A 16682-nucleotide genomic window follows, 5' to 3' on the forward strand; every position below is an offset into this window, starting at 1 on the left:
TCCTGAGCACCTTCCACTAATTGGGATCACTTTAAAATCTTTATGGATGTTGTTAGAGCTAAAAACCTGTTGAATGTATTTCTGAGTGGTTGAGGTGAGTAGGTGATGTTGTCATGCAGAATTCACAAACTGAAAAAGAGGAAACAGAATTGGAATAAACCTATTCTGTCCCAGCCAGCTGTCATTCAAAATCGGGCTGCGAGCCGACATCGGAGACAGTCAATATCATACACAAGATCACATACTGCATCTATAGCCACTTGTACACAACACAGCCGATATCGGAGACAGTCAATATCATACACAAGATCACATACTGCACCCACAGTTATACACAACACAGCCGATATCGGAGACAGCCAATATCATACACAAGATCACATACTGCACCCACAGTTGTACACGTCACAGCCGATATCGGAGACAGTCAATATCATACACAAGATCACATACTGCATCTCCAGCCAGTTGTACACAACACAGCCAACATCGGAGACAGTCAATATCACATACTGCACCTCTGGCCACTTATACACCGAACACCATACTGCGGAAGTAGCCAATTATTTGGGTAGCCTAATTTGTCTTGTTTTATTGTACAGTTCTTCAAGGTACCGATGCCCACTTTCCTTCGATCTTGATATGTGGGCGTATTTACCTTTTGGGGCCAGAATTGTCGCTATGTTCCTTCTGAATAATTTCAGGAGAATCAGACCAATAGTTGACTGGTCATAACGATGACATTTCCCATATTTCCGTGTATGGGTGGGGCACCGGAAGAGTTTTTGTGCTCCGTTATGACACATACAATTCGGATCCACCGCACATGCTACCCAAGGGTCCATGATAAGTTTTCGCACAAATGGTTGATTATGAAGAAGTATGAAGTTTGCCTCATTTTCTTGGTACATGGAGTAGTGACATGGATCACTATTGAAGTAGGAAAACAAATGCATCGAGGTGTGCTGAGCAAATGGGAATTTTTCGGTGGACATTATAACTCCTGTCAACTTCAGTCTCTGGAACATTGCTTGTGTATTATTTGTCGTGAACAGAACAGACGAGTCCATCCAAATGACATGTTCTGCTGAGTCAAAATGAGCCTGAAAAGACAAAGAAATTAACTCATCAAGTTAGGATCCCTTCATAATTTATGGTGTGTGTGTGTGTGTGTGTGTGTGTGTGATGATATATATGGAGGAGTATGTACAATGTGAAAGACCCCCCTAAATTCATGTGCGCAGTAAGTCCCCCAATGTCATGTACAAAATCCATGACGCCCCCTCCCCTTCCGATAATTGTTAAGCATACTGACAAAATATGTACAAAATTGCTGACACCCCCCACCTGTGTACAAACTTGATTTGATTGCCACATGCCACACATTCTAGACATGCCACACATTCTAGGCATGCCACACATTCTAGACTTGTCACACATTCTAGACTTGCATAGGCTTTCTTGGATATACTTTCTTCAGGATCTGTATGACAGACTAGGGAAACATTACAGGACCTGTCAAAATGTGGTTTTCATTTAAATCAAATCCGATCCTGGTCTTCCGATTGATATCAAATATATCATATATATGTCAAATAAACGCAACAAAAGTGTGAGAATATGATGAGAATTGATGAGTGGATATGGTTATACTTACTTGTAGTATCAACGGCTTCCATGTATAACACCGCAGGTTGGCAAACCGGTGTGGCAGACGATGAAAAGGGAATTTTATCACCTCTGCCTTGCTGAAGTTTTGCAGCTACAAGACAATGTACAGTGGTAATTATACATACAAATCGGTGTGTATGATGTAGTGACTCGCAAATGATCCTAACTTTGAAGGTATGAAAATGTTCTCAGGGGACAGAAACAAACCAGGCTACCTATGGTTTGTTTGAACATCCGTGTGTCGTTTTACAACTGGGTTTGAATTGGTTTTTAGCAACACATGCTTGTCGTAAGAGGCAACTGTCGGGATCGGATGGTCAGGTTCGCTGACTTGATTGTCATCGTATCCCACATGCTTAACCCATTGCGTAGATCGATGGTCATGTGGTTGATCACTGGATTATCTGGTCCTGACTCGGTTATTTACATATCACAACCGCAATATAGCTGAAATATTGCTGAATGCGGCGTAAAACTAAACTCATTCATAAATGCTTACAGCAATGGTCGTGATCTCCATTAATAAACTGTCTGGTCCAAAACACTACTTCCAGACGGCCGTCATACTGCTGGAATATTGCCGAGTACAGCCATAAGCAACATCTAAACGAAAGCCTATTGAAAATGGCCTACATATGAATTACGGTTAAACTCACAAGTTCAACTTGATTCTTCTTTAACCCCATGTCGTAATAATAGAATGAGTAGTTCTTCAAACTGGGCAGAATGTTGTTGCTCAGTGATTCTATCATGGCTTGAGACTCAGAGAAGTGATTTGCTGAAGCCGCCGTCAGGAACACATACTTCACTTTAACAGATGGAGCTCCAAACATGTCCTTCAACATCTCCAGGGCACCATCCTTGATTTTCGTCAATGGCGTAAGGATACTTTTAATATTATCCATGCTGTCAGCAGCCGGAAGCGATGTAGAACACCTCCCTGTGTCGTCACATAACTGTGCTGCAGTGTAGAACATGGAGTCACTGAATTAGGGAATCAAAATGTATATGCTGACGTCAGCATTATTTCAGTGATAATGTTACTCAAACATTATGTATTCATATTCATAATATAGAAACCTGTAGATAATGAGCTATAAAGTATCCACTAAATTAATTATATCACAGGTCATTGCCTGCAACAAGTTTTAAAAAATAAATGATCAGATTATTACACGACGTCACAAAGTATCCAGGCGCAACATGTATTCAAAATATATGGGCTATAGTATAATATAGTTCATCTTTAAGACATGAGAGAATTGTTATGATTGTGGATATGGTTCTGTCGTCGTTATTTGGTACACATACCCGCATGAGTGAGTGAGTATGGTTTTACGTCGATTTTCGCAATGTTCCAGGAATATCACTGCCGGGGACACAAGAAATGGGCTTCACTCACTGTACCACTATGGGAAATCGAACCCGGGTCCTCGGCGTGACGAGCGAACGATGACACCACTAGGCTACCCCTATATCTAGATGAAGTCAGGTTCGAAGTGGTGTATTCAAACACTGATACTGGTTCAGCGCTTTCCATCACAGACGCAATGTGGCAAACCACAGCAGACTTGTTTCAATTTGTTATCTTTTATAATCCTAGTATGTACACTTGTGGACACAGTGCGTACATATGTCTATTACTGTAGCATTTACATTAAAACTGATAGAGAAAGCTGTGACTTACGTCCTTTTTTCACGTCCGGTACAGTTGGAAATGGGATCCAGTTGAGCCCATAACTTGTGTTTCTTCAAGGCTGCAAATGACAAATACCTCACTGATTCTTGTTTGAAATATAAAATCTTGCGGCCCCTAATAGGGAAGATGAAAAAATGAAAAAAGACACAAAGTGTGACGTCAGTAAAGGACCGGATGTTCCACTGGAGTAAGATCATGAAACTAAGCACATCAAAAGCTTGCACATGTTGACCCACATGCAAACTGTACCACAAGTAGGGTTGCGCAACAAAGAGAAACTTACCAGTCTTCGTATATGCGCGCGAAGTTTTGTCACTGGTTTCTAGATGTACGGATCTAAAATCTCAGAATTGCAAAGCTAAGGGCTCGCCTTGTCAGCAAAATTATCAAACTTAACATCTCTCATCAGTATCACAATCTAACACATTATCTACCGGAGCAATACCCTGACTAGGACCCTGAAACTTCTTTCATGATACTTTCTAATTATATTGACAAAATTACCAATATTTTGACGAATGTCTGGTGTCACTGACTTACTGATCAATACCATATGACCCATGGTACTTACTACGTTATGAGTGAGTGAGTGATTTGAGTGTTACACCGCGCACAGCAATATTCCAGCGATATGGCGACGGTCTGTAAATAATCAAATCTTGACCACACAATCCAGCCAACAATATGACTGACTGACTGAGTTTGGTTTTACGCCGCTTTTAGCAATATTCCAGCAACATCACGGCGGGGGACACCAGAAATGGGTTTCACACATTGTACCCATGTGGGGATTCGAACCCGGGTCTTTGGAGTGACGAGCCAACGCTTTAACCATTAGGCTACCCTACAGCCCCTCCAAACAACATGAGCATCGGTCTTTTGGAATATTGCAATTAGGTTACGACGACACGTGTGAACAAAGTCAGCGAGCCGATCCCATTAGTCGCCTCATTCGGGTCGTTTGGGTTGTTGAAGATCAATTCTAACCCGGGTCCTCGCGGGTATTTATGTGGCAGTATCTCCCCATGTTCGTGAGATGAGATGCACATACCGGCTATCTTTTGTTGAAATATAGTATTCGACATCTTGAGATTGTCTGCGAAGAAAGTGGAAGACACCAGATGCTTTTCTGAAATAAGATGTCAATATATTAATTTTAATTTTATTTCAATAGAGACATTAAATGGAATACAGGATATTTTCTCTGTTACTTGATGTATTGTACGCATGTACAAGTTCCAATTATACTTACAATATAAGATGTCATGTTTAAGGTATCAGAATATTAAACATATAATATATTTCAAAAGAAAATATAACTTTGTAAATACACAGCACACAACAGTTTGTGCATGATGCAACTGTTCGATTCATTACAATTCAAATTAATCCTTTGGACAAAAATAACATGTGAGTCATAATAATTACCTTGCATGGACAACAAACGAGATTCTTCCTTCACGGTGTCACGGTGAGTCGCCGGTTCACATATCCCTAGCAATAATAGAACAGCATACATGTAATACATTCAGTACAATATCCGTTAAGAGGTCCATCGATTTGTCAAGAGGAGGGGACTCTTGGAAAACAATATTTCTAACTGGAATTGAAAATTATATATTATACCTAAATCACAAAAATCGCGTGCAGTGAGTCACATAAGCACACGGACATTACTATAACAGAAAATGGAAAGTTTGCGTAATCTACAACACTCTGAGTACAATACAAAGCCTCATAAACAATCACGCACACAGTAAGGACCCTCACCTATCTCATTACAAATACTAACAGGTGAAATTCCTTTAGAACTAAGACGGGAAAGATTAAGCAAAGATCTCTGGCTATCATAACCAAACATAACCCACCATCAAACTACTCATAAATACCAACATGAGCACCAAAGCGTCAAGCACATGCACGCACAAAAAACATTTCTATCCCCAATATCGCAAAGCGTAATGAACTTCATAACTGAACACATCTAAAATCAGCTTAAACAAAACACCAATTCATCCACCATATTCACAACTAAACTAATAATTCCTAATATAAATACAAAACCCACCGGTGGAACAATTAACAAACAAACCCAAAACACAACACTTGTTTGCATGCAGGAACACTGGCCGAATTGGTGTCACATTTACATAGACAAAACGCATGGGTTTAGGCATCGACAGACAACAACCCTCTCAATCATAGACAACCATTCAATATTCAGGAAGGAAGTAATGGGCATAGTAACATCGATCCAAGAACCGCTCGCCAAATAACACAATATAATTATCATTCAAACAGATTATCTCAATGGGCTCAACAAAAACAAAAAAAACTACCATAGGTCTAAAAATACTGACAGGGAGATGCCCAAATTACAAACAGGTCGCACAAATAAATTCGACCCTACGTAGAATAACAAAGATGGGAGAAAATGCACATAGTGCAACGTAACAGCCAAACATAAGGTAGAGAGTTTTTATAGATGTCCAACTTCTTGGGGAACACAACGTTTCGGAGTATATCCTTACTACATCATCGCCTGATCCTCATAATAAAGAAGTTGACATCCATAAAAAACTCTCTTCCTTATGTGTATCATTTCTAAATGTCATTCAAAGGCGTAACACCCAAACATGTCCAACTGCACATACCACAAGCAACACAGAATGGTGCCCCAAACGGTTTTGCTGGACATAAACACAAACGTATCATTACAAACACTCCTAAATTCACTAAATATCGCCCAAACCTTTAATGTCTTTGGTATATTTCAAAACTGGATATGTCATGCATATCCCACAAGTACCAATATAAAAAAACCCATCAAAATCACATAACCTTAAATAAGAGAAACAAAATCCAAATACCAACCTAACCCCCAGTACTTCCGCTCCCCTGGCAATTTCCTACCAATATAGATATGCAACCCAAACGCCCCCTTCAGCAATGTAATGTCTTTCAGTCGAACTCCCCCCTCTTTCGATAGTATCATGTCGGAAAGCACACATAAAATCTCCAAATCATCATCATAAGTTAAATCATATAGCGAGCAAGCCGTGACACAGAAATCAGCAACGTAAGCGAGCGATGCTCAATCTGTTGTAGCAGTATGCTAGGCTCTGGTCGTCAGTCAATACTCAGTCTAAGGACGTGCAACAGACAGGCGACGTTGTAGAATGCCCAAGGTTTGAGCTGCGCGAATGACGTTACAAGATGACATACAAACCAGGTTTGCCATCACTGCGACAGATTTGTGACTGCAACCTCCAACAGCAGACACTAGTTCGGAGGAACATCAGAAATCGACTGCAGACCGCAGACAGACGACCATACATAGGATCCAATTCCAACATATTCAACGTCTGGTCAGCAGACATGCCAAATTCAACCAGGAGAAGTGAAACAGGTTTGTCTTCAGTGAAGGGTTGTGTTTCACATTTCTCTGTGCTAATAGCTTATTACAAGTGTGACTCAGTGCTGTGTTCGTGACACTAAGGACCTGGCGAATAATGGTCGGGGTGGGGGTGGGGGTTGTGCCTTTGGCCAATGTCAATTGGTTGTCGTTCAGTGAAGGCGTACTTAAAGACAGTAACGGGACCAGGTTTTGACCCCAGTCCTTCTGTCATGCATGTAGCTACATGGTCCTGGACTGATATTTCAAAATAACGCTATGCCCCTCACTACGTTTCTAACGTGCAACGTCCTACGTAACGCCGGTGTTGATTGTCATGGCCTTGCCCTCTTGTTCCCAAGACTTGAACCCGATCGAACACATTTGGGATGTGCCGGGTAGACGAGTGTATATGAATCAACCCTTGGTCTTGCACGAATTTGGAAAAGAGCTCGTTTCCATATTTCATTGTATGTGTTGTTCCTTCGAGGATATCCCAGATCATGGGTCTATTTTCATAACAATAATCTACTTCCATTGCAGGAATCACTTTGGCAACTGTCAAATTTTCACTTTGGTTGAATGTACATGTGTGTTAACTAATTGATGTCAGTACATAAGGGAACACTTACCACGAAGTATCGTTCCCCTTGAGGTCGTGAAGACATTCATATACTGGTACAAGGAAACTCCACAGAACGCGACGACGACGAACACTGAAACACAGATAGATATAGTTCATTTGACACAACACTGAAATCACACTGAATTTGTTTACCTTCCTTGCTCTTAATTTCTTTTTTTAATTGTTATTATTATTTTTAAACATGCATTTACCCGCTTTTATGCTATTTTTTCACGCTCTCTGTACAAATATCTAATATTTCTTGCACACTTGAACCCCTGAAGATCTTTCGGAAAAAAATCAACACTTTTTCTATCTCATGGCGATCTTTGTACCTGTTATCAGACTTGAACAAGCCATATGGAATGTGAGGTTCCATTTAACTTTATCTGAGTGATGTTTGATTGGGCGAGGCGTTTGAACTGCCACCCAATCATAACACACTCCTGCTGACAAGCAGTACACTACTAAAACGTAAATGCGGTTATTTAGGGATTGCCTGTATTTGTTATTGTTGACCACGAAATCTCTGTGCTCTCCATACTATTGTGATAAAATATTGTGATCATCATACTGACTCCTGGAAATGTATGCAGTGTAGCAGGATTTTACACAGTGTGTCCCCAACCCACAATCTGGACGGGACCCGGCTCAAAATATACAGAACAGCGGACAAACACAAGTACACGGATCACAAGGTCAGGTAGGTTGTTCAGACCCCAATGTCAATAATAGCTGGATAAGGACCTTGTTTGATCAAATGAAACATCTTACGGGAATGGTTCATGTTGTACAAGAACGAATGCATCATATTGTAGGTTTCGATAAAAAAACTCACCAGCATTAAAGGTCACATGCAACCAAAAAATCAAACATAATTAAAACACAATTATCACTTCTTCATGACATATAATATGCATTGCTGATTATGAAAAAACAAATAAACAAAATTATAAGCGTATAATCGCAAATCAAAAGTGCAATATTTTGTACTTGGGTTTACCTCCCTCGAAACGAAGCAGCCGGGATACCGAACCCAGTCAGAGCGGGTGGGTGTGCACTCAAGTGTAACGGCTGGTTCATTAGCAGATGCCTCCTTCACGGCTCCTTGTGTGTGTATATATAGAGATGTTGGGTTTTGTAAATACATGCTCCTTTTTTTGTGTATAACATTTTGCAATCAACAGACATCATAACATGTCATGTGTTCAAGTATCACATCTGCCTGTCTGTGTAATTACATAATGTGACAGAGACCGAACTCGGGCCATAAATCAATGCGTTTTGTTTATGGTGTATAGCCTGATTGGTGTTAAGTTCAAATTGCATGTGGTCAGTGATCGCAGTTGTGTATTGAATATTGTCATTAGCAGACAGGCAGGCAGACACACAGGTGTCAATAAAACAAGACATTGAGTTTTGTCTGTGACAGCGACATATCTATATCACAGTTAGAAATTCTGTCAACGCTAAATAATGACATTGCTTTTAAGTATCGAACTGAGAAAGTGACTCGGTAAGAAGAACGTGTGGTGAAATAGACAAATGAAATTATATAAACAGTTTATTTACTGTCATAACATATAAAAAAGCTCGCGCCTGTGAGATATCAACAAAACATTATGAAAATAGCTCACACCAAAGCCTTCACCGAGTATTCACCAGACAGCCCGCTTCCAAGCTGCGCGAACCTATTTCACTGCGCACGTGCTATGAGCGCAGCCCAGCTGTTGAAACCCGTATTCCCCAGAAAAGTCTGGGGAAAATTAGTGAAACGTTTGAACTCCGATTTCGCGCGTTTTTTTTCGTCGCGTTATTTTTCAACTTTATAAGTTGAATTTGCATTTTTTGACGCTTTGTTTCGGTAAGTCCATACCGAAAGGTATCAGAATCTGCAAAGTTGTGTTTTACGTTGCATGTGACCTTTAACAATAAACTCACTTCACTCGAGGTTACACTCAAAGAGACAACTCAACGAGTTGACAGACTCGATGCCTGTGTTAAAACACAAGCAAATGTAACGAGCTGGTTAGGGAAAACAATAACCTTAAACAGCGTTGAGAACCATAGTGGTGAAGAACGGGATAGATTATCTAGAGACATTGAGGAGGCGTACTATGAGATAGATTCTATTCAGGTGGAGCAGAGAGATATGAAAGAAGCCGTGCTGGATATTAAAGTGCGCTCAATGAGAGATAATCTTCTCTTCCACGGAATCCCTGAAATGTCAGGCGAAGAACCACGCGAAGTTGTCCAGAACTTCGTGAAGAAGAATCTCAAGTGTGATGTTGATGTTCAACTTGTGCGCGCCCACAGAAGAGGACCACGCAAATCAAACAGACCCCGTACACTTGTTGCAAAATTTGCAACTCGGATGAACGTTGGCAAGTTTTAACTAGCACCCGGGCACTCAGAGACACACTTTACGGAATTAGTGAGCAATTTCCTCCTGAAATCGTAAGTAGGCGTAAGGAACTTCTTCCTCTGTTTAAAGAGGCACGGCGTCGAGGTTGCAAAGCTAACCTAACTGTTGATAAACTGTACATCGATGGCAGACGGTGTTATCCGGGAGACGATCTGTTCGGGGGTAGTCGCCCAACCAACAGAAACACATACGCCAACGCCGTGAGATATACACAACCAAACAAGATCCGCAAGGTAAACGAGAATGATGATCAACGTGACTATAGCTGTGTGACGAACGTCAGTCAAGGTAAACGAGAATGATGATCAACGTGACTATAGCTGTGTGACGAACGTCAGTCTACTTGTGAGAATGGTATAGCTTTCACCCACAGTGAAGCCAACAAAACACATACTCAAACGGAACACAATGACGATCTCAATCTTCTATATCTCAATGTTTGTGGACTGAAAACAAGATTGATTGTTCCAGAATTTGTAAACTCATAAGTGAGTACAGTATTCTGTGTCTCGCTGAAACCAAACTAGACGACTTTGACTCTATTGATATACCAGGCTATGATATATTCTACAACAATAGAACCCCTGTTACGAACAAACGATCGGGTGGGTATACCTGTTGCCATCTGAACCGATATTGGCAAATATTTTAAACTGGTTGAACTTAAATCGGATTATGTGCTTATCTTTGAAACCTCAAGTGATTAAATTCACTTTAATTGTCAAAATATCTCCAACGACTGTGTTTATATTGGAGTTACCTATATACCCCCTGAGGGTTCTAGGTATTACGACGATGATACATTCCCGGAGCTAAACAATGTTTTATCTGACATATGTGAAAGTTTGTTCCTAATCGGGGATATAAATGCTCGTACGGGAATATTGGAAGATTATGTATCAAGTGACGATGATATTGTAAATGAGGAAATGCTTCCATTAGAATTGTGTGATTTTATGAATGATGTCGATAAACTACAATCATACGGTATCCCAATCCATAGATGTAATGAAGACATGGGTAGAGTAAATTCACATGGTTATAAATTCCTAGACTTTTGTAAAAATAACAATTTGTATATTCTTAATGGTGGGATTGGAGAGGATAAAGGGATAGGTAGAGTTACATGTAAAGGTGTAAGCGTGGTTGATTACGCCATAGCAAGCGCAGTTATTTGCCACGCTGTCGCTGGTTTTAAAGTGCACGAGTTTGAACCATTGTTTTCTGATATTCACTCACCAGTTTCTGTATCCTTTTACACAAAGCCTTTTGTTGTAAAAAGTAATACCACTAACACTGTACATAATGAAACTCCCGAGATCAGGAGAAAGCACGTGCGAATGAGTACGTTGAAGCTGTTGGTAACTCAGATTTAGTTATACAATCTATTGTCAATGTTCTTAATGAGGGTTCTGATGACCCGCTCCATGTAATCATTCCTGTTAATAATGCCATAAGCAATGTGCTTGTCTCTACAGCAGGTAAGCTTTTTGGCTTTAAATGCAAAAATCAATCGCGTCGACATCCCTTAAAAAATCGCACTAATCAACCTTGGTTTGGCAAACAATGCAAAATTTCACGGGGTAAATACTTTGAAGCAAAAAGGATATACCAAAATTGTAAATCATCCCAGAATAAATCTCGATTGCAAAATGCCAGTAAACATTACAAAAATGTCTATAGTTTTCTAATAAACATACTAAATCCATCCAAGATAAACTATCACAACTTTGGAAAAATGATTCACGTTCCTTTTGGAAAATACTAAAAATGTAAAGCAGAAACGGGCTCAGAACATTCTCCACAAATTGATTATTTTTTTTATTTTTTAAATCGCAAAATGAAGAGCTACCTGTCGAACATAATTATTATGATAATCTTCCCCACGTCGACACTGGAAATAGCACTATACTAAACTCTGAAATTACTAATGATGAAATAGTATCATGTGTGAAAATCTTAGAAATAGTAAAGCCCCTGGAATTGATTATGTGGTAAATGAATATATCTCTACTACGATTGATATATTCTTAGATATTTTTGTTACTTTTAAACATTGTACTTGACACTGGTATCTTTCCAGATAAGTGGCTAACTGGTAACATCAAACCAATTTATAAAAATAAAGGCGATCCTAAAAACCCTGAAAATTATAAACCAATAACACTACTAAGCTGTTTTGGAAAACTTTTCGCATCTATTTTAAACAGCCGATTAAATAAATTCATCGAATCAAACCAAATTCTTTCTGGTTTCAGAAAAGGATATTCGCCAACAGACCATATTTTCAGTTTATTTCACCTTTCGGAACTATTAAAATGTCGCCAAAAGAAATTATATTGCGCATCTATCGATTTCCAAAAAGCATTTGATACCGTCTGGAGTTCAGGGCTCTTGAAAAAATTTGACAAAATAACATATTTGGGAAATGCTTTAAGGTCATTTTTAACATGCATCAAAATATAAAATCATGTGTTTGTAACGGCGGTAGTTATTCTAATTTCTTTTTATGTAAATTAGGTGTCCGCCAAGGAGAGAACTTGTCTCCAGTTTTGTTTTCATTATTTCTTAATGATCTTGAAGATGCTTTAGCTTCAGATTCATGTTGTGGTTTACAACTTAAACCCGGTGATTTCCACAACCGCTTAGACACGCTCATTACACTTTTTGCCTTGCTATATGCTGATGATACCGTCCTTATGTCCTCTGATCCTTGAGATTTGCAAAATATATTACATTCTTTTATAATTATTGTAAAAATGGAAACTTAAAATTAACACATCCAAATCCAAAAGAAGTTTCAATATTGGAGATACTATCCTGGAAAATGAAGATTATTATCCGTATGTTGGCATTACACTACAAAAGAATAGTAAATTTACTAAAGCCAAACGTATACTGGTGGAAAAGGCAACAAAAGCAATGTTTTTTGTATTAAGCCAAGGCAGAAAATTTAAACTTTCCTTTGATTGTCATTTGAAATGTTTGATTGTATGGTCACCCAGATTCTTTTATATGGATGTGAGGTCTGGGGTTTGAAAATACTTCTTGCTTTGAAAGTGTCCATCTACACTTTCTTAAATATTTAGTATCACTCAGGAAAAGTACACCTAACTTTATGTTATATGGCGAGTTTGGTAGATTCCCTCTTGTAAATGTTATCAAAAGCAGAATGGTATGTTTTGGGCTAAACTTGTAACCGGAAAATTATCAAAATTATGCCTCTTAATTTATAAATTAATATTCAACGATTATATATTTGGCAAGTGTGAACATAAATGGATAATCTATCTTGAGAGAATTTTCGACAATCTTGGACTGAGTTTTATCTGGAAATTCCAAATTTTAAAAGTATATTTTGGCTTAAAACTGTTATCAAAAGTAAATTAAAAGATATTTACCAGCAAAACATGGATCTCAACAATTGATACCTCATCCAAAGCAACCACTTATAACATTTTCAAAAATCCATCTCTCAACTTTGAACCATACCTAAATTTACTGCTTGTTAAAAATTCGAACTTCAAATCATTTTCTTCCAATCGAGACATGTAGATGGAGACGAATCCCAGTAAATGATAGAAGGTGTACTATGTGTAACCTAAATGATATTGGTGACGAATTTCATTATTTATCTATATGTCCCAAATTAGAATTAGAAAGAGAAAAATATATCCAGAAGTATTATTATATTAGACCAAATATGTATAAAATGAATATCCTATTTAACACCAAGAGACTAGGAACTTTAAGAAAACTCTCAATTTTTTGTAAAATAATTACGGCTTTTTAAAGAAATAATTTCATTAACTTAATATGTAACTAGCTCAATGTACATTGCACCTATCATACCGTTTGTATATACTTTTTATGTTGTATATAAATGTAAATATTATTTATGTACCTCTTATGCTGCAGTTTGCAGCCTGAGTGAATAAAAGTTCAGTTCAGTTAGTTCCATCTTCTGGTCCCAACCGGAAGATGCGTGATATTTCCACACTAACATGCAATCGCAGTTTCCACTTAAATGACTCGGGTCACCTTTCTGGAACGTCGTGATATTGAAAGAGACTATAAAAACAACTGTTAAGTTGGACATATAACTTCTTTAAGTGGCATTTAGAAGCTGGTATGTTGAAGATGAACACTTTTTATGGATAAAGTTCTTTATTGTCTATCCATAAAAAGTATTCCTCTTCAAGCTGGACATAAGTTAAAATGGCTCATTCATGGCCCACAATGTCAGTAAGACTTCCTGGACACTTACACAACAGGCGGTATTTTGACATCATATTTGAGCATCCATCCAGAAGCAGCATTCGGGTTGCTATCTTGTTTTTCTGAAACAGGAAAAGAAAAATGTTTAAATACGATTGACCGTGTTCTGTATTTGTTTAAATATGCCACCCTGTTCAGGTTCATCTGTTTCTTCGGGTTCATGGAATGTTTGTTTGGATTGTTACCCGGCTTATTATGGGATGACAAGTTATAATCCTTAAAATGGAATGAAGAATTCCGTAAGTCAATTAGCCCTAAATGCTGCAGACTACCCGAAACATTGCCTAATACAACGGCAAATCATGAAGTACTTGTTGCTTTCATTGTTTTCCGTTTTGTCCAATTATGCACGTCGGCATCAGACTCGCTATTTGTCAGTAGTGTGTGCCGTGAAAGTTGTTCTGTGTTCATACTGGCTGACAAGATGCCATTTTAAGGCTATGGCCGAGTACCATATCTATTCCCATAACCAAACACTGGGGAAACATACATTGTCCTGACAAGTATTTTATAATTCACCAGTTTTCGGGGAATAACTTATCTGCGTCGCGAATATTATCTCTGCTCGACCAGGGTGGGATTTTGTGTGGGGACTTGCTACGTTATTAATGAGAACTAGGATCCTATTTTTTTTTTCAACAAAATAATTCCAGTGTCATTTTTGTAGCAGATAATTTCTACTTTCCCTCGCCTGAAGCATAATTATTTTGGTTTTAAATCCCAGACAGCCTACAGTCACCCATTTGACACAAAAGGAACTGCAATCACATTGCCAAAAATATAATTCCTAGGGACTGGTCATATACTTATATGGGTGGGTTTGCTGGTTGGAAATTATCACATTTTGCTGTCAAATAGTATTCTTGTTAAATGATATGGTATATTTTAAAATTTATTTTGAACGCAAGCGGTGCTTCCGTTTCGCTTGATTCTTCTTCATCGATTCAGTGGAAGATTGTCTTGCAAGATGTAAAATCGGATCGTATTGATACGGTCTAACATCCGTTTCAGAAATGACACCAGGAACACCTTTTACTGATTCAGAATCCATGGACACTGTTAAGTTGTGAGGTAAAATCAAAGAGGCAGCCATCAGCAACAGGCACTTATGACGTCATGTCACGTGATACCCCTCTGCTCATTAACTGTCGGGTGTTTCCGTAAAAGGCGGAAATACGAGTACGTTTTTTATGTTTTTATTGCTATTTTACAAACTTTTTGTTCAATTTTAATCACGGAAGGTGACTTTTAGAATATCCTTTACAATATATCAAAAGTTTTGTTTTCGTTCGGATTCTCCTTTACGAATGTTCTCAAGCACTTTACTGTGTATCTTTGTTATTATATATATATATATATATATATGTGTGTGTGTGTGTGTGTGGGCATGGTTACAAAATTGTCTTATTTCGATATGGCTGGCCTGAGAAGAGCATAGTATGTCCCATCCAAGAAAGGTGCGCCCCAGGTACTTCTAGATGGCTACCAGTATGCCAAGAACAAGGTGAAAGGAGAAATTGTGTATAGGACTGGAGATTTGTGTGGAAGTCTTGTCGGGCAAAATGTACCACTGTGCGAGATTTCATCAGGGACACTGATGATGTTCAAGTGACTTTCTAATAAGTGTAATCTGTGAACTGACAAACGTGATGTAAAATAATATGGTGCTTGGTCTCATAGGTACATGTATGTAAGTTATTGTTTTGTAATATTCACAAGTAAATGCGATTTGGCAAAGATATTTATATATGTTGATGCAATGTATCTTAATTTAAAAATCATAATTCATTACATGAATTGATAAAACTATAGTTAATACCTAATGTTGTCTTTTTTATCTGGGCACATACCATTATTATCAAGGGAACAGCTTAATTAAACCTTATGCAACCAACGATAAAGTGTGTTGTTTGAAGCGGTATGTCTTTTGGGAGGTCTGTCTTATGGGAAGATACCTTGCAAGTACCGCGAAGGATACGCTCATTGAACCGAGAAGCGTCGCGATTTTAGCCTTCCCGGCCATGAACCATCTACACAGCATTCCTAGATAACGAGAAGGCCTTTGATCGAATATGGCAATCGGGTCTCTTCGTTAAACTTTATCATCTGGGTATAAAAGGTATAATGTGGTCTCTGTTACGTCACTGCTACACTTCCATGTATGCGTGCGTTCAGTATAAGGGTGAACAGTCTGATACTTTTGCTGTTAAACAAGGCATCGGTCAGGGTAGAGTTATCTCAGTTTGGTTATTTCTAGTGTACATAAATGGCATCATAAGTGATCTGCGGCAGGTAGACACTGGAATATGTATATATAACGTTAGATTGCCATGTGTATTACTTGCTGATGATACTACACTTATTAGTTACAGCCCTAAAAGTATACAACTAGCTGTAGACACAGTTGTTAATTACGCATCCAAATGGCGATTAACTTATAATGCATCAAAAAGTAACATTGTGGTGTTTCAAAAACAGAAGCAACTAATGCGTATGCATGCTTATCACATGGAGATCATGACATACCCCTGTCTGATAGTGTAAAGTACGTGGTAGTTCTTCTCCAAAGTACTCTTTCTTTTAAACTACA

General features: G+C 38.5%; 2 protein-coding genes across 2 annotated transcripts; both read right to left on the reverse strand.

The window, feature by feature from the left end:
• Positions 1–202: 202 nt before the first annotated feature.
• LOC124274156 lies at positions 203–2577 on the reverse strand. Its single transcript, XM_046709473.1, has 3 exons — positions 2328–2577; positions 1658–1762; positions 203–1103 (listed from the first exon to the last, which is right to left on the reverse strand). Exons 1-3 carry the CDS (start codon positions 2574–2576, stop codon positions 564–566), a joined length of 894 nt encoding a protein of 297 aa, XP_046565429.1. The 5' UTR covers position 2577; the 3' UTR covers positions 203–563.
• Positions 2578–2604: 27 nt separating this feature from the next.
• Positions 2605–16098, reverse strand: LOC124274158. The gene is made up of 7 exons (XM_046709475.1): positions 15988–16098; positions 14082–14154; positions 7397–7480; positions 4799–4864; positions 4422–4499; positions 3359–3428; positions 2605–2632 (listed from the first exon to the last, which is right to left on the reverse strand). The coding sequence occupies exons 2-7, from the start codon at positions 14131–14133 to the stop codon at positions 2620–2622; spliced, it is 363 nt and encodes a 120-aa protein (XP_046565431.1). The 5' UTR covers positions 14134–14154; positions 15988–16098; the 3' UTR covers positions 2605–2619.
• Positions 16099–16682: the final 584 nt, after the last annotated feature.

This window comes from Haliotis rubra, unplaced genomic scaffold (assembly GCF_003918875.1).
Source record: "Haliotis rubra isolate DU_JTF1 unplaced genomic scaffold, ASM391887v1 Scf1881, whole genome shotgun sequence".
Classification (NCBI taxonomy): Eukaryota; Metazoa; Mollusca; class Gastropoda; order Lepetellida; family Haliotidae; genus Haliotis; species Haliotis rubra.